Below are 23300 nucleotides of genomic sequence, written 5' to 3' on the forward strand. Positions count from 1 at the left end.
GATGATTGTAAAGCTTCTTTGAAAAGCACCAATTCAGATCTGCTATTTCCGAGATCTTTAGCTTCCGAAAATAATTCCTCAATAATTTATATTTTAAGATTAATATTGATATATTTATATGATATAGGTTCGAAGTAAATTGTTGTACCAATCAGTCAAGATTAAATTAATTATGATTTTACAGGTATTCTTACTTTTTTAGTTTGTAAACAAATATCCGAATATATAAACAACCCTAAGTTGAGCAAAATCAAGGATTCATCATGACCTTATCAAGGATAATAACATTCAAAAGTAGCAAAGCACATTTATTGAAATAAATTTACTAATATAACAACGCAATTGATAGACATACGAACAAAGTTGGAAGTTGATAATTTATTATTAGAATATCTATTAAACAAATTCGTCATATATCTTTAACAATAGCCAAGAAAATATAAATTTCGTAAATAAATGATGACCTATCGGTCCATAATTTATTCCCTCGGGTAAAAAATATTCATTCCTAAACAAAAAACTAGATAAGAAAACCTCATTCATACCGTTACGAACTGACGGACTGACAGACAAAGGGAGTTACAAAAAAATATTTGTTCAGGGGATGAAGAATGGGAACGGAAGCAACATAATCGAGGATCTAACCAGCTGTGTTAATAATCTTGAAGAAGCTATGGCTGGCATGACGGTAAAATATATTTGTGGCAATGCTTCTATTATAATCCAGGGATCTAAAGGAATAAGTCAATGAATAAAGGAATAAACCAACCAACCAATGAAAAAGTTTTCAAAGTTGTTAAGCCAACAAATTTGAAAACGTCATAATAAAAATTTGGGGACTAGTAAAATAAAGAGCTCAATGTCTCCTCCCTCCATATTAAAATAGGATTTTATCTCCGTCTCATTTTACATTATTGTATCAATAGTGGATCATAAATTAATGTAAACGTAACTTGGTATCTGTGTATGTTTGTAGCGAAGAATCTTGCTAACCGCAGAGTTTAGGTTATCCTTCTTTGTAGCGAGACTTCTTATAGGTCCAAGGAAGGTTTTTAACTATTTTAGTGGAGTGACTTTCACCCTCTAAGAATCACCTCTAAAAAACTTAATTTTTTACTATATTTTGTACATTAAAATCCTTTACAACAAAAATAAATAAAATGTTCTTTTTCCTTTTTAGAATTATTATTTTAACTTATAATTTAGGGAGACAATGAATATCTCCACGAGAATGAGCCCCTGAAGACTCGAGTTGAAATTCTGGCTGATAATCCTAACTTAGGAGAGGGCTACACTATGCTGCTAAACATTATCAAGAAACTTCCACTGCCAAGATGATCCATTATAATTAGCTTTATTGCTCCTGGAGGCCTCTAGAAGACGACACTCCATTTTCCTTTTTAATTTTAAAAAGAAAAATTGTATTGCTTTCACACCAATTTATCATCACATTGATCTAAAACTAGAAAGTTATTTCCAGTATGGCTTTGAAACCGATTAATATCCATACTGAAAAACCGTGTATCATATCTTAATATATCCAGTGTTCTACGAATATGAAAATGTACAATAATAATGTTAAAACCAGTTTTTATATCCGTGGAAAGCTGTTTATAATGCGATGCGATAAATAACTATTAAGTCATCTGTGATATGTTTTGTCTGTGCTTTCCATTAAATTGCCTATAGAGTACTGAGGTGGATTCTTAAAAAAAAATTGCCCCACTAATCGCTTAGTGGGGCAAAATTGTTTTCGTGAAAAATCCTCCAAAATCACATCAAAATCTACAAAAATTAAACAAAATCATAGAAGGGTTATTAACATAAGATTTTATTTAATTTTTGTAGATTTTTAATGTGATTTTGGTGGATTTTTCACGAAAACAATTTTGCCCCACTAAGCGATTAGTGGGGCAAATTTTTTTTAAGAATCCACCTCTGATCCCCAATCCCTTTTTCTAAAATAAGATAAAATAGAGGGGGGGGGGGGGGTTCCTATTATAACCTTACCCAACATGACCTAAATAATAAACAAACAAACAAAAAACTACCCCACCATCCACTCATTTAAAATTTATCTTAAAATATAAATATGGGCCTGTGCTTTACTTGGGACTTTAAGGGAAATATCCTTTTTATAATTACTTTTAAACTATCCTACTAGGATAATTATATCCATCAGAAGCGCAGCAATCAAATTTGTATTGTTGTGGTCGAATGAAGGTCAAGGACTGGCTTGATACTTGATACTGTATACCTTTAATATTGTACTCCTTTTTTGAATGTAACCCTTTTTAAGTATTTTATGCTTTAAATCCTTTTTTCAAACTTTTGATTTATTTGTATTTTATTATTGTTTATGTTTTTCTGTTAATGTATTTTTACAAATAAGATGTTAAAATTTGCGAGTTTTTTTTAATTAATTGCAAATCTTTTCTACATTTGTGTGTCCTTACTTCAATGAACGATAAATTTATATACATATTACCCAATTATGATAAACTAAATTGACCCCCAGTACATTAAGATAATTGGTGGAAATGTGTGGAGAGTACTCGTATCGAACCGACCAATCAAAATTGAACTAAAGTATCCAAAGTTTTTAGCCAACGATATATATATCGTAATCATTAAACTTTGGGTGCCAGGCTTATTTACAATTTAAAACCCGCGACCTTGACTCAACACGTAGCGCATCCGCTCGTCGTCGGAAAGGTGATAGGTTCGAATCTCGAGCCGACACCGCGTCATAACTAAAGACGTTAAACATGGTTCCTACTGCTGCTATGTCAGATGCGCGACGTAAATAGTTAGAGTAGGGGGAATAACTTGGCCCAAAACAGGCGCAAATCGTTACCATGCCCAGTTGGGACTTCTCAGACAAAGGTCGTACATCACAGAGAGTTGGTTGTCTGGAGGATGTTACTTAACCTAATATCCTTGGGTGTTTGGACAGAGAAGGGTGCGTAACAGTCATCCTTAGTTCTCCTGGATTGCTGGACCAGGACCTGGACAGTACATCAAGTCGAAAAGGTCCTTGACTGCAATCCCGCCCGTACGAGGTAATTGAAGGTAATTTACAATTCAATTTCCCATCTCTCCCTGATAAAACCTATGTTTGTTATAAACTAGATTTTTATAAAAAGAATTATTTAATAGAATAATTTATTACATAATAATTCAACTATAAGCAATATACTACAGCATAACAAATTCTTACTAGATTAACAATAAAAACATAACTGATAATTTGCCTACATGAAAAAACACAAAATTGCATATGGCTGTATTCACAGATTGATTATGAATCATGCATATTTTTTTTTAACTTTAAACTTTTAGAATATTTTTTCTATTTAAACGAAGCTACTTTATATATATACTAGCGGCTACGCCCCTAAAGAAGTCTTTCATTTTCACTTAAGATTGAAAAAGAAGACACATTACAATCTTTCCCGATTTTGTATTACTTTAGCGGAACATGATTCCCGTTACGTCATATTTTTCTTTCCCGAAAAAGGGAAGGGGGGAAGAAAAAAAAGATGGAAGAAAGGGGGGTTTTCCCCATCTCTTTTGAAGAGATTTTCTTACCCCCTTCCCTTTTTCGGGAAAGAAAGATATGACGTAACTGGAATCATGTTCCGCAAAAGTAATACAAAATCGGGAAAGATTGTAATGTGTCAAAAAAGAACCATATCAGTTCAGCGGTTAGTGAAATTCTTTGCTAAGGACAAAAAAAGCTTGCTACTTTATGAAATAGAATATAGCTTAACAGTCCATTAAATTTTAGGGGTTATTGTAATTGAACCTGTCAAACGCCTTTATGAAGTCTAAACTACAAAATTCTGTATTTCTAAGAAGACAACTGTTTTTAAAAGTAAAAATAGAAATAATAATTTTAAAAATGTCATTTAAAAGTATCAATTTTCGAATTGAAAACATGTACATTGTACATAAATTTCTTTATCTTTTTGAAGATTTAAAAAGAATGAAACTTTAAGTTAAAGATAAGTAAAATAAAATTTTGAATTAAATAATTATTTTATTACAAAATTACTTTCACTGTACTATTAAACTTTAACATATTTGAATAATTTGGACAGAAAAATAGCTATTGAGAATATTTAAAAATAATTAGGAGTAAGGAGTAAAGAGTAATATACAAAGATTTATCTTGTTTCATTCTACTTTTTATCTGCATTTTTTTTTAAATAAAAATTTTTTCTAGTATGACCAACTTAATTCATAAATTTATACATCTTCCTAAATATTTTAATTCTTGTGGTGGGTTAGAGATTTTACAATTATAGGAGAGGAAGGGTTGAGTTAGGTAGGGAAAGCGGTAAGGGTATCTTATCCCTCCCAAATAGGGTTTATCAAATAATGAATAACATAGTTAAAATTTAAAGATAGTTTCTGTGGGGGTACATATCTGGACTTTTGGATGGTCTGTAGTCTGAATAATTTAAAGATAATTTCTGAGGGGGTACATATCTGGACTAGTGGATGGTCTATAGTCTGAATACTTTATAGATAATTTCTGTGGGGGTACATATCTGGACTAGTGGATGGTCTATAGTCTGAATACTTTATAGATAATTTCTATGGGGGTACATATCTGGACTTGTGGATGGTCTGTAGTCTGAATACTTTATAGATTCAACCTCCAGGTCATGAAACTTCACAGATTTGGTGGGGCCGGCGGAATTTCTAGAATAAAGAATAGCCATCAAAGTTTTTGATTAAAAAGTTTGAACACTACTAGTTTGAAGCAAATAATTAAAATTCAATAAACATAACCAAAATTGTTGATGAGGAAACGAATAAGATAAGATTATTATAAAACTTTGGGTACCAGTGTAGCTTACACCACCCTTCTTTCCCATGTTTCAAGATTTGTCATAAATTTTGAAGAAAAACAATTTTTAATTATTACCTGAATGACGTTTTCAATGATTTATTACCAGATCCAGTGGTAGTTGGAAAATCTCCAAATAATTCCTTAAGAAAAAAGAAAAAACTAATCTATGACTCAATATGTCCGTCTGCTCTATGGGGAATTAACATTTACTCGTCTGAAATCAGAGAAAGGCGGTTTCTTTTGTTATGAAAAAATTCTCTTAGATCATCATAATCTAAGACAGTATTCATAAGTTTGTTTGTTTGTTTGTCTTTAGAACTTTAGATGTGCAATTAAAAATAAATACAATCATTATTTAACTTATTCTTATTTAACTTGTTGGTTTAGTAATATAAGACAATAAACAATTGTAATTGACCCTCACATGAAAATTTTACTCCCGGGGTAAAATTCAGATTCTTCCTTCTTTCCCCTCCCAAAACATATAAGCTTGAACGTCCTCCAAAAAAACAGACACCAAAAGAGCGTGACTAACTTTTAGACAGACAGATATGTTCTAAAAGTAAATTTGTTAACAAAAACTTACCTCCATTAGATGTTGCTTCCTTGAAGAATGTCCATTCAAAGATCGCATCTCCTAGGTTAAAACCAAAATATATTATTATCCACCCATAGAAACCCAATTACAATAAATGTTTCAGACAGTGAAACATACGGACCTTTTTGAATTATAGAGGAGTTTCGAAGAAGAACATAGACATAGAAAAGAGAGAGAGATTTAATTAAAGGATATATCCCAACTAGAGTTGGGCTCGATATAATTATCTCGCTATTGGCTAGGTCTATTCAATGTTTTATTTACTTTCTTTTGGTTATCTGATTTCTGACTATTAACCCTATTCTTCCATTATCTTCTCCCTGACGATTTCTTTCTTTAAATTATTTTAGGATCCTAATATTCTTTATTTCAAATTATCGTCCTAAAAGGGTTAAAATGTTTAGTTAACTGTTAAATTTTAGTTTAATATCTGACCACATTACGCACGTATTGCTAGTATCAAATTAATTTACTATATTATAAATTTAAATTTTCTGTTTTATGGATAGAAATTTAATACTTTAATATGATTAAAATAGCAACATGAAATAACAAAATGAATTTATTCTTCATATAGTAAAATAATGAGTCTTATCGTTCTGGTCTGGAGATGCGATCCTCAATTTTCAAATTCTTTGAACGTACATATAAGACTTTTACAGAAATGCTTCGCATCCAAACTATCTATCTATGCTTGATATAAAGTTAACACTATATAGAGCAGATTATGAATATTTGATTGATGTGTGCCCCGCAATTATCCAGTAGCGCTCAGGCACAAGACACAATTACTTTAGCTAGGCCCAAGGCATTATTTGTATCCTTTTATGCATTCATAGGCCTACCTCTACCTATATGACACCATATATGGGTAACGCTAGCCTATTCATGGTAATTTGTATGTGATTTGCTAATATTATATGTTTATTAAAGACATTATGTTTATTGTTAAAGTAACCATGTAACTAATCAGTACAAATATGTATGCCTACAACCATGCCTGATTTACGTCACAAATTAACATACAGACATTTAATTGCACAGACAAACACTAAGATCCTGGTCCAAAGCTAATGTTATAGCATATACCTCTTAAATTTATTTAGTTATTTATTGACTCTCCTACCATCAACTTCTCTTTCTGGCTTTAAAAGGTAATGACTTAGTTGTTTGGCATGCATTGTAGTTTAAATTTAGGACCCTTAGTACTTAGCATGAATTGAGCTTAGGCCTTATGTTAGAATTCTAACACTTAGCACAATTCACTGCTTGGGACTCAGGGCACATTTCTGTCCTACTCTACTTATGATTTTAACACTTATCCTGTAAATATTTTCATACTTAACTTATGCACTTGTAATATAAATACACTTTATAAAAACATTTTCCTTCCTTAATACTTAATATACTTATATAATTCTGATCGAATATCAAAACCAACCATTTATTCTTAGATTAAAGCAGCATAATACTTCGCGTGGGTCTTTTGTTGAGCTTCCACCAGCTCAACCAAATTCGTATTATACTTGTGGGAATAGAGGGTTAAGCATTATAAACAAACGAACCGACGATGAGAATGTCTATGTGTATTGCAGTAAAAGTAGGTTTTTAGTAGTACTCATAGAAGAGCGGTCTCCATACCTAAATCTGGACAAACGCCCCATTCGCACACACAATGGTGCAACTTACCGGTTGTATCTTGGAAAATTTTACTTCATAAAAATTTTTTTTCTTTTTTTTCCTTACCGTACCCGAACCGCCTAAGGCAGGTATTTTTACCAAAATCGAACAGTTGTAGTTATGGCAAAATCGGATTTTCCAAAACTTGTGAAACTATTTGAGAGCAAGGTTAGGACTATGAGGCGTTTGAAGAGATAGGGACTGAAAGGCACGACACAAATGCAATTGAGAGCCTCGTGTACGAGCAGTTGCACTAGCTGACACTCTAGAGGCCCTAGAGAATGCTAGCATATTTGTGGCCATTGGTCGCCGCCCTATAAGGACACTCGCACTGGTTGACACTCTAGAGGCCCTAGAGAATACCAGCACACCGGCACCTCCATGTCCGCCTCTCTTTAGTAAATCACTTGGGTTGGAATAATCTATGATCGAGCTATATGCAAAATTTTGATTTTCGGACTTAGTCAGATTTTTGAGATTTAGGAGTTGTGCTAGGTGGCGGAGTATATATATAAATCTTCGGACTTGGTATGATTTTTATTTTTCGGAAATTCTCTAAGTGTTGAAATACTTGAATCTTTGATACTCAAACCAGAACTTATTAGGAATCAAGCATGGAGTAACCTTTCATTTATAAGCTATCAAAATACTATTTGTAAAGGACTATTTTGAATTGTCTTACTAAATGAAAACTTAGGAGCAAATCTTATAGAACACGGGAAAAGCTGTTAGTTGGGATACATATTGTCTTTGGAGCCATGTTTCTGAAACAATATGCCGAAAGCAGTTAGTACTCTTGAGTCGTAGTAAAGGGCCAAAAGATTATTACATACTTGTAGCATCTAAACTCAAGTTAAAGTGTACTAATACTTTGGTACCGTTAGAACCGATTTTCTGAGATTTGCACTTACTTATACATGCATCGGTCTTATATTCCTAATGTAATTCTGATTTATATGCGGATTTATCAAAATAACTATTTTCTCCTAACAAATTTTGAGTTAAACAAAATATTCAAAGGCTCAAAGATATTCTCAACATCGATCGGTTGGAATGATATAAGTGTAAACAAATTACTTTATGCAATCAGCAAAAGTTCCAAAGATTTCCTGATACTCTGAGCAAAATATTCCATATTTTGGACTTAGCACCGTTCTATTTCTTTTGTTACAGAGAAAATTTTGAATTTTTGAACTTATAGTAATTTTTATGAAAATGTGAACTTGGTTGGAAATTTACCAAAGTTGGACTTGTAATAATTACAATTTTTCTAACTAAATTAACAAATTTCATTCTCCACACTTAAAAGAAAATTTTGTTTTAGGGTAATTCTATCTTAGCCAAAATATTCCACCTTTGGACTTAGAGAGATTCTATTTCTTTTGGTGAAGGATAAATTCTAACACTCTAATACTTTATGACTTTAAAATCCTTAACTTAGCGAGATTTGCACTTAGTCAAAATATTCCAATAGTGGACTTAGAGTGATTCTATTTCTTTTGATTTAAGGGCAATCTCTAGAGTAGCTTTGTGAATGAACTGTTAGGAAATTTCATCTTGGACAAAATATTCCACGTCTGGACTTAGAGTGATTCTATTTCTTTTGTCTCAGGATAAATTCACTAATTTTGTACTTAGCATAATTTCATTGAAAAGTTTTTGGACTTGGTCAAAATTCAGTAATTTTGTACTTAGCATAATTTCATTGAAAAGTTTTTGGACTTGGTCAAAATTCAGTAATCTTGTACTTAGCATAATTTCATTGAAAAGTTTTTGGACTTGGTCAAAATTTACTAATTTTGCACTTAGGATAATTTCATAAAAAAAAATTTTTTTCTTAGCCAAAATTTATTGATTTTGTACTTAGAATAATTTCATTAGAAACTTTTTGGACTTAGTCAAAATTTTCCAACTTTGGACTTAGAGTGATTCTATTTTATTTTGACTTAGAAAGTTTTTAATTCAATCTTAACTTAGAAAAATTTTCTTTTGTTTGTATGTTCTTTACAGACACATAAATAAATACAATAAACAGTTCACTCAACAATAAGTAGGACATGAAAACTAAATTTTTACTTACTTTGTTAATGCTAACATTTCTATTTCATGTACCACCAGAATTCAGCAGTGAAAGTGAAGACAAGTTAATTACTAGTGATAGTGACTATTAGTGATATAAAAGTATAGTCAACAATATAGGCCCTATATGTATTAAATAGCACGCTTATAAGAGACAAAGTTCTATAAACCAAACGCAGCAGGAGGTTGCAGCAGCCTACCTTGGGAGAGTAGGACGTCTCTAAAAAGAAGTAGCAGAAGTACTACGGAAAGTACCCTACTGTCTTTAAAATCCGGATTATTATAATTAAAGAATATTGAGAAACGTATGTTTACTTAGGCTTATTAGCATACAGACTATAACCAAGTAACATAAAGTGTGTCTACATATAGCCCAGAGTTCTTATAACCAAACAGAATACCTTTAGATAAATAAGAAAGAAGTGCACTAAAACCAGTTAGATTAGTTTTCAAAATTATAAGTGTTTGTTTAATTCAAAGTCAATAGGCTACTTTGAAGTTTGATTGACAACCTCCACAATATAGGTTGGCCACCTAGTGTAGGATCTCACACTTCCTCAGAGTAAACTTGTACTTGAATATTGTATTACTACTAATTATAATTAGATTACATCCGGTTAGATAATTTTTGAAAACAATCTTTTACATATATATACATAGGTATATCTAAATTGTATATCTTAATACAGTTATAAGAATTGAAGTCATAAGTGAAGCCCCAATCTTTGCGCAACTTACTTTATAGGATTGGTAGGAAAACCCCTAATACAACTATAAGTAAGAGGTGGCGAGATCTTTGACATTCAGGCAAAATTGTTGCAATATTATTAGAATATAGACGATCCTTTGGGAGTGAACCTTAGTAAGTTATATTCATAATAGCCTTACAGGAATAAGTAGATCGTAGGCTATAAATACATATCCTTAGAGTGAAGTAAGAATTCAACAAGTATTATAAACTGCTGTTTCTTTTTCTCGACAACCATAATTTGCTAGGAAAGTCGACTCCTGAGCAAACTAAAGTTAATTTGTGATAGTATATAAGCATACCCAAATTAACTCTGCTGCAAACATTACTTAACTTGATAACTAATTTGAATAGCTAAATAGCTCAAATTGGCTTCATAAACAAACATATATATAAGTTAAGTAGAGGTGTTTCTACGGTTGAGCTTAATTAAGGATAAGAGTGCATTAGCGCACACTTCAGAATAACATTCAAAGCTCACACGCAAGTATATACGACGTAGAAACAACTATAGGTGAGATAGGTACGACACCCATCTATAGCTAAGCAAACTTAAAGAAAAGATTAGTTAGTTTAAACAAATTCTTGGTTGTTTTAGGTTATACACATTATTTGTACTCCTCTTGAACCTTCGCTATTTTTATCCTAAAAATAGTACAACATCTCATAGGCTTTTAAAGAACTTACAAATAGTTCGAAGGCTTTAAAGCAACCGCAATGTCATCTTCCTGCAAACAAGGCAAGAAGAATGATGAAGCTGACAAGGAAACCACTCCTTGTCGAGGACGCTCGACAATACCTGGTAGAAGAACCCCTTCAGCTAATACAGACACTGGAGAATCTGATGCTTATGAGGAGATACAAATATCCAATCTAGAAGAGCCAGAACAAATTGGTGAGAGGAATATGAGCCCTGAAATGGATGAGATATCTTTGGACTCACTATCAACTCAAGCTATCTCACCAGAACCGTGGAAAACTGATTCCAGTGTGCAAACAACAGTAGCAGAGCCAGCAGAGGAGCTTCTACTCTCACAGCAACTGAATACAATACAACTTGGTAGTCCTAACACGAGCGGTTCACTGGAAGTTGGGAAGAATCTCTGCACAAACTGTACCAAGAGTGTAATGCACAAGAGAACCAACAACATAAACAGCTCGAAGTCTAAAGATAGAAGAGCTAACTACAAAGATAAACAAGCTGCTAAGATAGAGGCCATCTCAAACTATTATTAAAGAAAATCCACTGTTAGAGAAATGTCTGCAAAATCACCCAACCCTAAACCTTATCACAGGGATAACAGGGACAGGCAATTTCAAAGGAACACCAAGCGAGATTATCAGGCTTCTTATTGATCATCACCTGGACGCTACTGTGCAGCATGTGGACAAAATTCTCACAAAATATCAGATGGATGTAGATTATTGTGTGATGATACAGGGAGGTTATACCCAACTGTATTGACATCAGCATTCTGCACAAACTGTTACAAGACATATGGTAAAGAGTTATACCATTCTGGAAGGCCAGCCATGATGGAACTGTACCATAGTGGTAAGGTGAAACCTGGTGGTGTATTCAGGCAAACATATGAAGAATGGGCTAAAGCCAACGCTAAGGAGTCACCTAAAGATTGTAACCTCAGTGGAGTCAAAGCTACCGTAGCTGAAATAACTCTCAAGGAGCCTAACGATCAAACAGGAGACAACATTGCACCCACTAAGCAGGAAGAAAGGAAATTGTACCTTCATTGCTTTGGATGTATGCCAGAAGAAGTAGATTGTAAATATGACTATGATGCACGTATGACAGCTTTGCTTGACTCAGCAACAGATAAAAACATCATATCAGCCAGGTACTACAGCAAGTTGTTTGGTGTAATAATGCACAATGATAAGAATCAGTTGGAGGAAAGTGATGAGCCACCAGTCACATATGCAGATCACAAGATTCCCGAACCTGGAGATATAACTCTTATGATTCGTCCCACATCATTTTCAGGCCGTCATTACCCAATTCTCTTTTCGATTGTATCTGAAGACCATGAGGATGTCGCACCTATGATAATTGGACTGAATGGTATTAGAAATCTACAGCTAGCATGGACTTCCTTCACAGACAAGTGCTGTTCAGCACCATGTTTGTATTCTGTACTTCATCCTGAGGGACCACTGAGCAGTATCTTCTGTTCTGACTTCGAACTCCAGCTCTGTACAGGAATAGTTAAAAAGATCAAAGCTAAAGAAACTCAAGTGATAGTGATGAATATCAACCACTTCTTCAACCTGGCACCTGGAACACAAGTGATCCTCAGCGACGATCATATTGCAAAAGGAAACGCAGGAATTAAGATCTTACCTGGACAAACACAACTCATTATCAATGATGATGGACAACTCAGCAGCAGAGCTCTAATAATCAACAACTCCGATCATACTATCACCAATACAGTCATCACTGGCTACATAGAGTCTAGCGACCAATCTATTGTCAGAGAGGTAGTCGTTGACTTTGATTTCACAGGGTCATTCATATATGGAATACCTATGATACCAGAAATAGATGATTCTGACGAAGAATTGGAGCAACGTGCCATAGCACGAAACACGCCAGCTATCAACTAGATCACGCTAGATACTAATAACCAACCCAATATTACTCTTATAACCATCTGAAACACAAGTTCATTAATCAACTCGATTAATCTTTTGGCTGATAAGATACACTCCAAATCATACAGCTATCGAAAAAGGCACTCAAATATCATGAGTGGTCTTAATCTGATTATCATCTTAATGTTGATAAAATTTCTAGTCTCACCTAATCCTGAGTGAAGTAAATTTGTTAAAAACATAGATGATATTGTAGAGTTTAGATTAAGGTATATGGTTGAGATTGGCAATCTCACACACTAACATTTTAATTAGTACACAAAAGTAGTAATACAGCTAATGTTTTATGGTATAACTTGAGAATCTTTTTACGTTCACAATTAGACAGGAAAATCTTAGACATACAACTGTGCCAAAGTATCTCTGGAACTTTGCTTAAAAAACTGTTATTACTTGTGAATCAAATTTTAAACTGAAATTCAACCTATGACAACCAAGACAAAGTTGTACAAAAAGAGGACGTGACCTAGGTAGTACACGCCTCCACCCCAGGTGTCCAGTATACTTAGGGAATATCATTAAATTGATTGAACTATCTAAGGCCGAAATCTGAATCATTGAGCATACATTTCAAATATCCTGAAGAAAGTTGTGGGAAAAATACGCACATAAAAGAGAGAAAATTAGTTTAAGAAAAATTCACTCACTTTGAAAAGTTGTGACTTTTCCTTGGTTCTTATTTTACATGCCTATTGTAGTATAAATCAGAGGCGAGCAATAAAAGCCTTCAAAATATATCTGACCTTACGGACCTCACTTTAATGAGACTTTTATGAGCATATTCACAACAGTATGCATAAATATGTAACGGACCAATAGCATACTCTGATCTCACTTACATTTTCAGGATTAAATAAAACTTTTGTCTCAACTCTGGAACAAGGGTGAACTTTAGAGGACATTAAGAAAGCTTTGGCAGCTGGACCAATTTTAGTAAATTAACTAGCATATTGACATGTAAGAGTAATTCTGTCAAATGGAGCCGGCACCACTTCTGGCTTTTTCGCAGCAATCTTATAATAAACTATATTGCCAGAATGCACAGACCACTTTTATCACCTGGTCTAATCCTTAAATAATCATACACTACTATCTCATTCCTGGTGACGAGCTACCAAGCTTATCGTTACTTTTGCGAATTAAGGAAAACAGTATCAAGGACTGTACTAATGTATGTCCGAAGATGGACAGCCTAAATTTAAGTATTTTTGCTATTAACTTTGGTTTTATCCCGAAAACCCTATGTATTATAGTTCTTAAGTAACCTTGCGGTTAACATTAGGTCTAAAACACACTTCGGATACTTAACCTATCACCCTACAACAATGTCCGAAATATATGCCCAAAACCATATTGCGACAAAAGTGTATCTAATTTGTATATAACAATGATAAAGATAAAACTATTTTTGACACCTTCATAGAGGATACAAAAGAGTAATTATAAAGTCTTACAATAAACTCATAATTACATTAGCTAAAGGAATACGCTTCCGCTTATATTTCCGGCTAAAGCAAAATCTGCAACCAGAAATATGTGCACATTCATCTCTGTATGCACAAATAAACAGCAAAAGGGATTACCATTATAACTAAAATGCAAGCTTAAATAATACCAAATCGATAATTCTGAACACGTATCGAATTTATATCTAAGAAACATTGAACATAAATCATAATATCAGATTTCAAAACGTATAAGTTCACAACCATAACAATCACTTACATTTCCGTTTACCTTGTAAACTCGTGAACAATATAATAATATGTTATTCTAATCTGATAACTGAGATATCATAATTTATGTAGAATTTTCCCACTCAAGGTTATATATCCAGTGGTAAAATTTACGTTTTCTCTCTTGAGAGGGGGAGACCAACCATATACAATACACGTCGACTAAATAAGTCGATCCCTTCAAAAATATTTATACGCAAAAATATATAAAAGGAAAATTGTATATGTATAAGTTTTGAATCTGTATAGTCTAAACAGAGTCAAACGAGTAATACAAACTGTACAAATATACGCATGTCACTGCGTAATCCAATATATACAAAATCGAGTTAAAATATCTAATATAAACTATGTAAATTACACAAGCATAACAACATTATTAGACAACCTATATATATGCCTTGAATTGAGATGAACTTGATTAGTTATTAAGCCTATAACCAATCTACATACAAAAAATATGTCAAAACTTTAATTATAGCTAGAAACCGGAAACGCCCACTCAGAATCTAGCAGTAGCGAAAGTAGGATAATAAATAGATTTTGGAAAATAAGTTAGTTTATCATAGAACTCCAAGCAGTGAAGACCTTATTTATTAGTGTAAGTGTATCAATCAGAAAAGTAACTTTTGATTGTGGATATAAGCATTTATTAAATAAACTTAGCTGTTTAACAATGTATCCTAAGATAATATTAATAATACTAAGTATGTACTACTATAGTACAACAGCAAACACAATGACAGACTTGATACCCACTCACTATCAAAGTGGAGAGTATATAGGCTATACAGCTGTAGCAATTCAATCCATTCAAGTTGATATATCTGTAGGCAATACGGCGCCTGAAATAGCAATTTATGATGGCCTGAAGACTCAATTAGACATTAACTATGATGGACGCACATTCACCTCAGCGCAAACTAAACTCATAGGCAAGTTATATACCAAAAAGATTAAGGACTTGCTTACTGATGTAATGGAACTTATCCGCACAATCAAGGAAGCTATTGAAACAGTAACTCCCTTAATAAGTTCTAACCGCATTGAAGTGACTAATAACGTAAATAAACTTTCTTATAAGCTAGATCATGATAAGTTTGACTTTACACAGTTACTGCTTGCGGAAATAGTACCACAAATCGTAAGTGGGATAGTTCTTCATGCCAAAGCAGCTAACTTTGTGCAAACAGCAGAATACTCTTATGTTGATAGCTTGAGCAACTTAGCAATCACAAACTTAGAGGAGCTTAAAGCAGACTTAAACTTTAGACATACTCTAATTCAAGATCTTGCAAAGACGGACATCACAGACACTATTAAAACTTTTGTAAGACAAGAGCTAAAACTGGACTATATTCATAACCTCGGATTGGAAGTCCAAAGCCGTTTAAGTGGTGGTACAACATCATTTACCACTATACTATCCATGGAATTAAGTTCTGAGCCAATAAAAATCTACAGATACGCACCAATTCCTTTTGATGAGTGCTACATCGATTCCATTTATTATTTGGATAAAACCAAAAGAGTATACAGACAATCTTACTATAACGCTTATCTACCGGTTGAGGCTGACCAGTGCCTTAAGGGACTACTTAGCGTTAATGAGACATTGATAACCAAGCACTGCCCTTTGGCAAAACAAACTTATCCTTATGCTCACTTGCAAGATGGAATTGTTTTTAATAGCTTGAGTGAGAATACCAACCACAGTTTAGAGAACGCATCGATAACTATTACATCCACTCCTTTTATTATAACAGGAGGATCATATAATCTCACATTGGGAGATACGATCACACAGTTCGCACTAGGCTACGACAGACAGACCACGGCACGAACTTTACCATTTGCATCGGAATCATTGTGCCCACCTAAACCTAAAGAACCATTGACCATTAGAACCATCTTCGCTCATATAGAAGAAATAGCTATATATGTGTCAATAACAATTATCATGGTTATAATATTAGACAGGGTCACTACCTTCTTAGTCAGACTCTTGAAGAGGGTATTAAGAGTATTTCAGAGGAGCTTGCGTATACGTGGCAGAACGCTTATCCCTCAACGACCAGATGCACATCATCATAACCTAACGGTAATCTACGGCAGGAGAGGTCACCCCGCCGCAACTACCGCTAGTTATCGACCTAGAAACTCAAACAGAATAGTCAGATAAACATATAAGTTAACCTGATACCTATAACTTGATTTCTAATGTACACGGATAGAAAGACTTACGGACATTCCCCAATGATATAAAAGATTTTGCTAAACGGAAATATAAAACTCTTGTACTTATATATATAATATTGTACTTATATTCTTGTATGTTCTTATAAAAACCTCTATGTAATTATTGTAAAATTTGTCTTAAAAGGTAGTGATAGAAACGGTAAGAAATAAAGCGCATATATTGTAACTATGATACCGGAAGAACATAGCAGGTAATGTTATTACTTATGTAAATCGTTATAAAATAAGCGGATTTTAAGCTAGGCTAAACGCTTCACAAAGGTAAATCGTTATAAAATAAGCGAATTTTAAGCTAGGCTAAACGCTTCACAAAGGTAAATCGTTATAAAATAAGCGAATTTTAAGCTAGGCTAAACGCTTCACAAAAGTAACAATTCAATTTAATTATTATCATTACTAACTTGACGAACAAACGAGTAACACTTATAGAGTGGCTACGTAGATGGGAATTTTACACAACATATATTAAATCAGTAATTAACAGTATATATGTTACTTAAAAATCTCTATATTTATTTTAACAAAAGTAGATAATCTTTAGAAAAGGTATAAAAATTTTTGACAAATATTTCTCTTTGGTGAAAATATAAAATTAAACAATTTTTTGAAAACAGAATATAAATTTTTATTTAACAAATCTTTGGAAAAATTGTGATAATGAGAAAAATTTCTGACAAGTTTTAAACAATTTTAGTTAATATACTTTTGGACTTAAGCTGTATACTGGCACATAAGAAAAACTTCGAGATCATTAAAATAATTGATCGCTAAATGCAAAAACTTGTATATATATATATAGGCACATGGCCTATCAACGATTCTACTTGAACCAGGTTAACTCTACTTGGTGGAAATAAAACTTAAATTTAACTTTAACGAAGGACATTTTACTACTATTGTATTAAAATTTAAAGGGATGTTAAGTTCTCTAATTTTAAAAGGAAATGTTATTTATTCTAAGCCTTAACAATTAAACAAATCTTCCTTAATGAGATCACCCGATCAATGATATTGCTTTATTATTCAAATATTAGAATTGCAAACAGTCTTAACATGATATCTATTAAAAGTACTTGAATAAGCGTATTTATATAACTTTGTCTAGCGTCAGTCTTTCAGTCTACTTAGATATTGGTTACAAAAAAAATATATATGCTATTTACAGGTCCTCTCTATATCACAGCACAATTAAAATTCACGATTAATGCACAGGGATGGATATAAACGAATTTTTAGAGAAAAGGTACTGAGGTGCGAGCTCGATTAAATATCTATATATACATAACCCTTAAAAGCTAACAAGAATGAATAAATTGCGATAAAGGCTGTAATTAAAGTTGTTAATATACTATTGAGAAAAGAAAATTAATTCGTTTACGATGAAAGTAATTGAGATTAAATGAAGTTTTAAGTTATGGGCAAAAGAAAATACAACCTTACATCTTTTCCTTACATACTAAGTTCCTTACAAACTAACATGTATATACATAACAAAATGACAACGGTGTAAAGTATTTGGTCTTGTACAGTATAAAAGTCATAATGTCTAATGTTTTACTAAATAGTGATCACTACTTGACTAGTTACATAGAATAAAAGTTTTGGTCACACTTGTCTGAACAGTCTTTGTCTAATAAAATTGTGGGTCTACGACCAAGCTAACAATTGCCACTTCAACGCGTACGCTTGGGGCAGGCAGAACCCCGACGCCGAGGGACTCCCTCAGCATCGGACTCCTCCCTGCTATTATTTGAAGAACGCGTAACCGAATTCAGGCTAGCCGTCTCTGAGGCAGTCTCTGGCGGAAGGGCAGGGGTTGGGGTCTCAACTGTAAGACGCAGCCGCTCTAAGCCTCCTACAACTCTCTCCGGTAAAGGGAACTGAATCTCACTATCCATAGAACTGAACCGGCTGGGTGGGATATCGATCTCGAAAACGTCCACCAGGGGAATTGTACTTTCCGCATCCTAAAATAGGGAAGGAAATATTAATTAGACAGAAAGCTTTAATAAATATTCGGGAGAAATATAATAATGTCTATCCATATAGGTCGTTAGGCAATCTTGACATTCTAAAAGATTATTACATAAATTATCCAAAGTCATAATATTAACCATTAAGAAGGGACAAAATTATAGTTAAAATAATTTACTGTCTACAAGCATAGCTGAACTCACAAAAGCTTTTATTTTAAGTTACGTAACCTTTGCAGATAAGAATTTTAAAAGAATTTATCAAACTCACCGCTGATAGGTCTGCTGCAGATGGAGAATCAATGCGGCTAAGGCATAAAGATGAGCTGTAGCTGGATCTCTCCGCCGACCCTCCAGTACTGGGCGGGCTAAACCTTCGCATAGTTGTATAGTGCTGCACCAGGTTAACTGAATTCGTAGCCTAAAATAAAAATAAGTTTTATTAGTTTTAATCGCAACACTAAACAAAGTTCAGAAAAATCAGGACAGGAGAACGCCTAATATCCTGTAAAGCCATATGTTTAAGTAATGACTCAACTCACTTTATGATAGAATTAAAATCTTAAAACGGTTCAAAAATGCTTACACAACCATATGTTTTAAGGCTAACATTCTACCAATTAAAAAAAAAATTAGTTACAAACACTTTTAGAAATGTGTGTAAAGGGAAATTAGGTACGGCCTCTTTCTGAGAATTAATATAGAAAGGACTAATACATCTATACTTACATGAAGCCGCTCAGGTTGATCAAATATCAACGGGCGGAATCCAGGACTTCCTGATGGGCTGTCCAATCTTGCAGGCACATTACTACTGGTAGGCCGATCCTCGGTGGGAGACAGGTTGTGTACAGCGAAATTCCCGGCTCTGGACCTCACCTCAGCTGGAGTTGATGGACTAACAGAGGGAGCCTAAAACAAAAAAGGAAAATAAGTTTTGTAATAACTTCAGAGAACCCCAATGGGATACGTGCGGCATGAGCAGACTCTCAACTTTCCCAGAAGGAAATAATATTAATTAAAACTCTAGCTAAAGTCAACTGGTATCTCAATTTGATTGCGGTAACCGGGCGGATTTCTCTGGTGACATAAACGGTGACAAACGGTGAGCGATATATATGGAAGAGCCGAAAGTCAACGTTGAGGAAGTGAGAATAGGACAGAACAATCCTGCAATGACATGATGCTTTAATAGACAAAATGGGTGGCTATACAAAAAAAACTATAAAAAAAAAAACATTACAAAAGAAGAAAAGTTCACCTGTGTGTCTGACAGAATATCATCCATCACAGAGGACGTGGCCTCGTAAACGCCTGTATCTGACGTCTCCACAGTCGGCGAAGCAACCCCAGACCGAGTCCTGCGATTGCAGGGGAGAAGCTCAATAGTCCGGACGCCTATATCACGGAGGCGCCTGCATACATCTCGAATCCTGCGAGCCAGCGACCTGTCCGAGGCATCATCTAAACGATTTAAAGTCTCAAGCCCTACAGTGCCAAAGAAGTAGGAGAGCACAAGCAAACAAGCCTAAACCCAATAACATGTTGAACAAGCCACTCATGTTGATTGTGTCCAGACTCGTCTTCTGGTCTCTCCTCGACTCGGCAGACCCAGAATCACCTCCGACAACATTGTCTCCAATGTCACCGCAGGAATTCCGCATCACCGAATCGAGGAGAGACCAGATTATCTGAATTGTCCTACTAAGCATCAGTGAGAGATGCTCGTTGCCAAACATCTCCCCTTGATACCCTTCGGGTTCAGAAGCGTCGTAAGTACTCCCATAGTCATCAACGTCGGCGAGGCTTGGTACCTCGGACGCGTCACTGTACACTGAATTCGAGTCGTCTAAGGAGGTTTCGAGAAGAGAGGAATTGGCGAGAGTGGCCGCAGCCGCTCTCATCGACTCCTCGAATCTCTCCTTAATGTTCTGATGCGCATCTAGGCTGTCCGGTATAAACATAATGAGCAAATGTAAATTTTAATAGGGGACTAGTGATTCTGAAAGGCAATATATCAAAATTAATTTTATGAAAGAGACTGTACACACAAACGTTTTTACAATCTAGTGTTTAAAGTAAATATAGTTGAGCTACCTAAACATTAAAACTTTGATTTATCATTTAAAAGTAGATTTACTTGAGTTAATGAATGTGTAATTAATCTTACATAATTTAACGCTTAAAAATAGCTATCGTCGAGCTATCCAAACATAAAATTTTGATTTATCATTTAAAAGTAGATTTAATTAAGCTAATGAACGTGTAATTAATTTTACATAATTCAACGCCTAAAAATAGCCATCGTTGAGCTATCTAAACATTTTCTTTATGATTTATCAAGCAAATAAGAATTTGAGCTAACTAAGCATAATTGTTTTCAAATAACATAATGTTTTAAAAAGTAACTATAATTGAGCTACCTAAAACATAATCTTATGAACTATTTATTTAAAAGTACCTAAGATGGAGCTAACTAAACATAATTTTTATAAGCGACCGTTTAAAAGTAACTATAGTTGAGTTATTTGAAACATAATTTTATATAACCTGTTAATTAAAAGTAATTATAGTTGAATTAAGTAAACAAAAATCTTATTTTAAAATCTAAATTATAGCGGCCTTATTTTAGAAGTTTTAAGTCAATATTCGATAAACTTTGATTACAAAAAGGGATGCTGTAATCAAAAGCTAAAAGCGAATAAAATGATAGAACATATCTGTGTCGATACAAGTATATATTTACGATGGGTAAGCTTAACCTTTTGCAGACGGAAAACGTAAACAAAACCAAGGTACGTCAATTTACCTGATGACTCAGATATGTCCTATCAAAACTGCAAATATTATATAAAACAGAATCGTCGTAGATTGAAGATATGCCCATATTAGTTCTAACCCACTTTTGATCAAAATATAGTGATAAAAGCCTTATCGACGAAGAAATATTCTTTCCTGAGTCTTAAATAGTGGCTAACGGATACAATAATGAGCATATCAACAATCTATAACATAAAAACATTTGTATAAAACAAACGAATTACTAAATTTTGTCACTTTTATATAAATTCTCTTAAAATTAGCGGTAAAATTAAACACTCGAACGCAAGCTCCGCTCGCAAAGACAATTGTTGTTAAAATGAGCAGAATTATTGGGCTGCCAGCTATTTATAGCCTCGCTCAAATCTAACCCCTATCACTTTTGACCGCCCAAACATAAACAAAGGGTTAACAACTTATTGTTACGCAAATTTTAATTACGGACGTCGAACGATATATTTCATAGACATTAGGTCTAATAGATATACTTGACAGCGATATAACGTAAGATATTAGCTTCGAATTGATTAAAATTTATTCATATTAAAAATAAAATGAAATACAGCTAATACCAAAAATGGTATAAACCATATGTACATATACAAAATATACAAACAAGGATTACCAACTATTGTCGGTAAAACCTTATACTTATACATATATACGAGTAATTTAACCAAAGAAATTAATACGATATGTAAATATTAATTGTACTTATTTTTTTTTATATAAAATATTATTTAAATTCAGGATACAGTAATATTTAACAGAAATAGAGATAACTAATCAATCCATTATAGGTCTATCTGTAACGAAAAGAATTTCTAGAATATCCCAGGGATAAAATGATTAATAAAAGATTATTAAAAGTTCTTTTGTTTAGATTACCATAGCCAGGATACCCCAAGGAACCGGTTGGAGCACGCGCACTAACTCTTTTTAGGATCTACCATGGACCAGCCTGGAGATAACCTAGATGACCATGGAGTATTGGAGCCCTACCACCACCCTACCTTGGACGGATTACGGTTGTGTTCCTTAGACGAGAACAACAACATTATCACCACACCGGACTACGATGGATTCTCAGAGAACCTGTCCATCACCATCCGAAATTTCTTGTTAAATACAGCCCTGAATACCAGAGCAGACAGTAGAGTGGAGACCGATAGTGATATTAGTTCCAGCAGCACACTATCCCTCTCTACCGATGACCTCAACCAACTCTACTATGACCTGGAAAGTCACTCAATCACCTTGGACGAGAATGGCAACGAGGTAGCACAAGTGGACGCCCTTAGCTACATATCTACCTCACCACCAACCTCAGTCTACTCTTCGAAAGAGATTACTTCAACACCCAGTTCTTCATCAGAAGAAGCTGAACTATCCAGAACAACAGAAGCAAAAACATTTATTGATGTGACAATGTTAGATAAAACTAAACCCCTCAAGAAAAGAATGTATTCTGAATGGGAGGTTTATCATCTTGTATACCCAGCTATGAAAATACGCAAAGCCTACTTTCTTAATGGCAAGCGCATTTAACGTAACTTGTTATACATGCCTATAGTTTATTATATATGCCTATAATGGGACTACTAAAATTTTTCTTTTTCTCTTTTTTCTTTTTTAACAACTTACCCCCACTGGAGATGCGATCCTCAATTTTCAAATTCTTTGAACGTACATATAAGACTTTTACAGAAATGCTTCGCATCCAAACTATCTATCTATGCTTGATATAAAGTTAACACTATATAGAGCAGATTATGAATATTTGATTGATGTGTGCCCCGCAATTATCCAGTAGCGCTCAGGCACAAGACACAATTACTTTAGCTAGGCCCAAGGCATTATTTGTATCCTTTTA

At 33.8% G+C, this 23300-nt stretch overlaps 3 protein-coding genes across 6 annotated transcripts in view; 2 read left to right on the plus strand and 1 right to left on the minus strand.

Annotated features, from left to right (window-relative positions):
- The window catches only part of LOC145303810 (SET domain-containing protein SmydA-8-like), a 40184-nt gene extending 37780 nt beyond the window's left edge, over positions 1-2404 (plus strand). For all 4 annotated transcript variants that reach the window (XM_080145436.1, XM_080145435.1, XM_080145437.1 and 1 more), the window contains 3 exons: positions 128-184; positions 602-688; positions 1207-2404. In XM_080145436.1, coding sequence (XP_080001562.1) covers positions 128-184; positions 602-688; positions 1207-1338 — 276 coding nt within the window. In that variant the 3' untranslated portion in view covers positions 1339-2404. The remainder of the gene's footprint in view (positions 1-127; positions 185-601; positions 689-1206) is intronic.
- The window catches only part of RpS20 (ribosomal protein S20), a 186072-nt gene that overhangs the window by 95224 nt on the left and 67548 nt on the right, over positions 1-23300 (plus strand). The window lies entirely within an intron of this gene.
- Positions 4030-23300, minus strand: part of LOC145335143 (uncharacterized) — a 68122-nt gene continuing 48851 nt past the window's right edge. The window contains exons 25-27 of the mRNA XM_080180875.1: positions 5448-5498; positions 4937-5001; positions 4030-4710 (exon numbers count right to left, since the gene is read on the minus strand). Of these exons, the coding sequence (XP_080037001.1) occupies positions 4590-4710; positions 4937-5001; positions 5448-5498 (237 nt within the window). The 3' untranslated portion in view covers positions 4030-4589. The remainder of the gene's footprint in view (positions 4711-4936; positions 5002-5447; positions 5499-23300) is intronic.

The sequence above is a fragment of the Acartia tonsa genome, chromosome 13 (assembly GCF_053477335.1).
Source record: "Acartia tonsa isolate MP-2025a chromosome 13, ASM5347733v1, whole genome shotgun sequence".
NCBI classification, from domain to species: Eukaryota; Metazoa; Arthropoda; class Copepoda; order Calanoida; family Acartiidae; genus Acartia; species Acartia tonsa.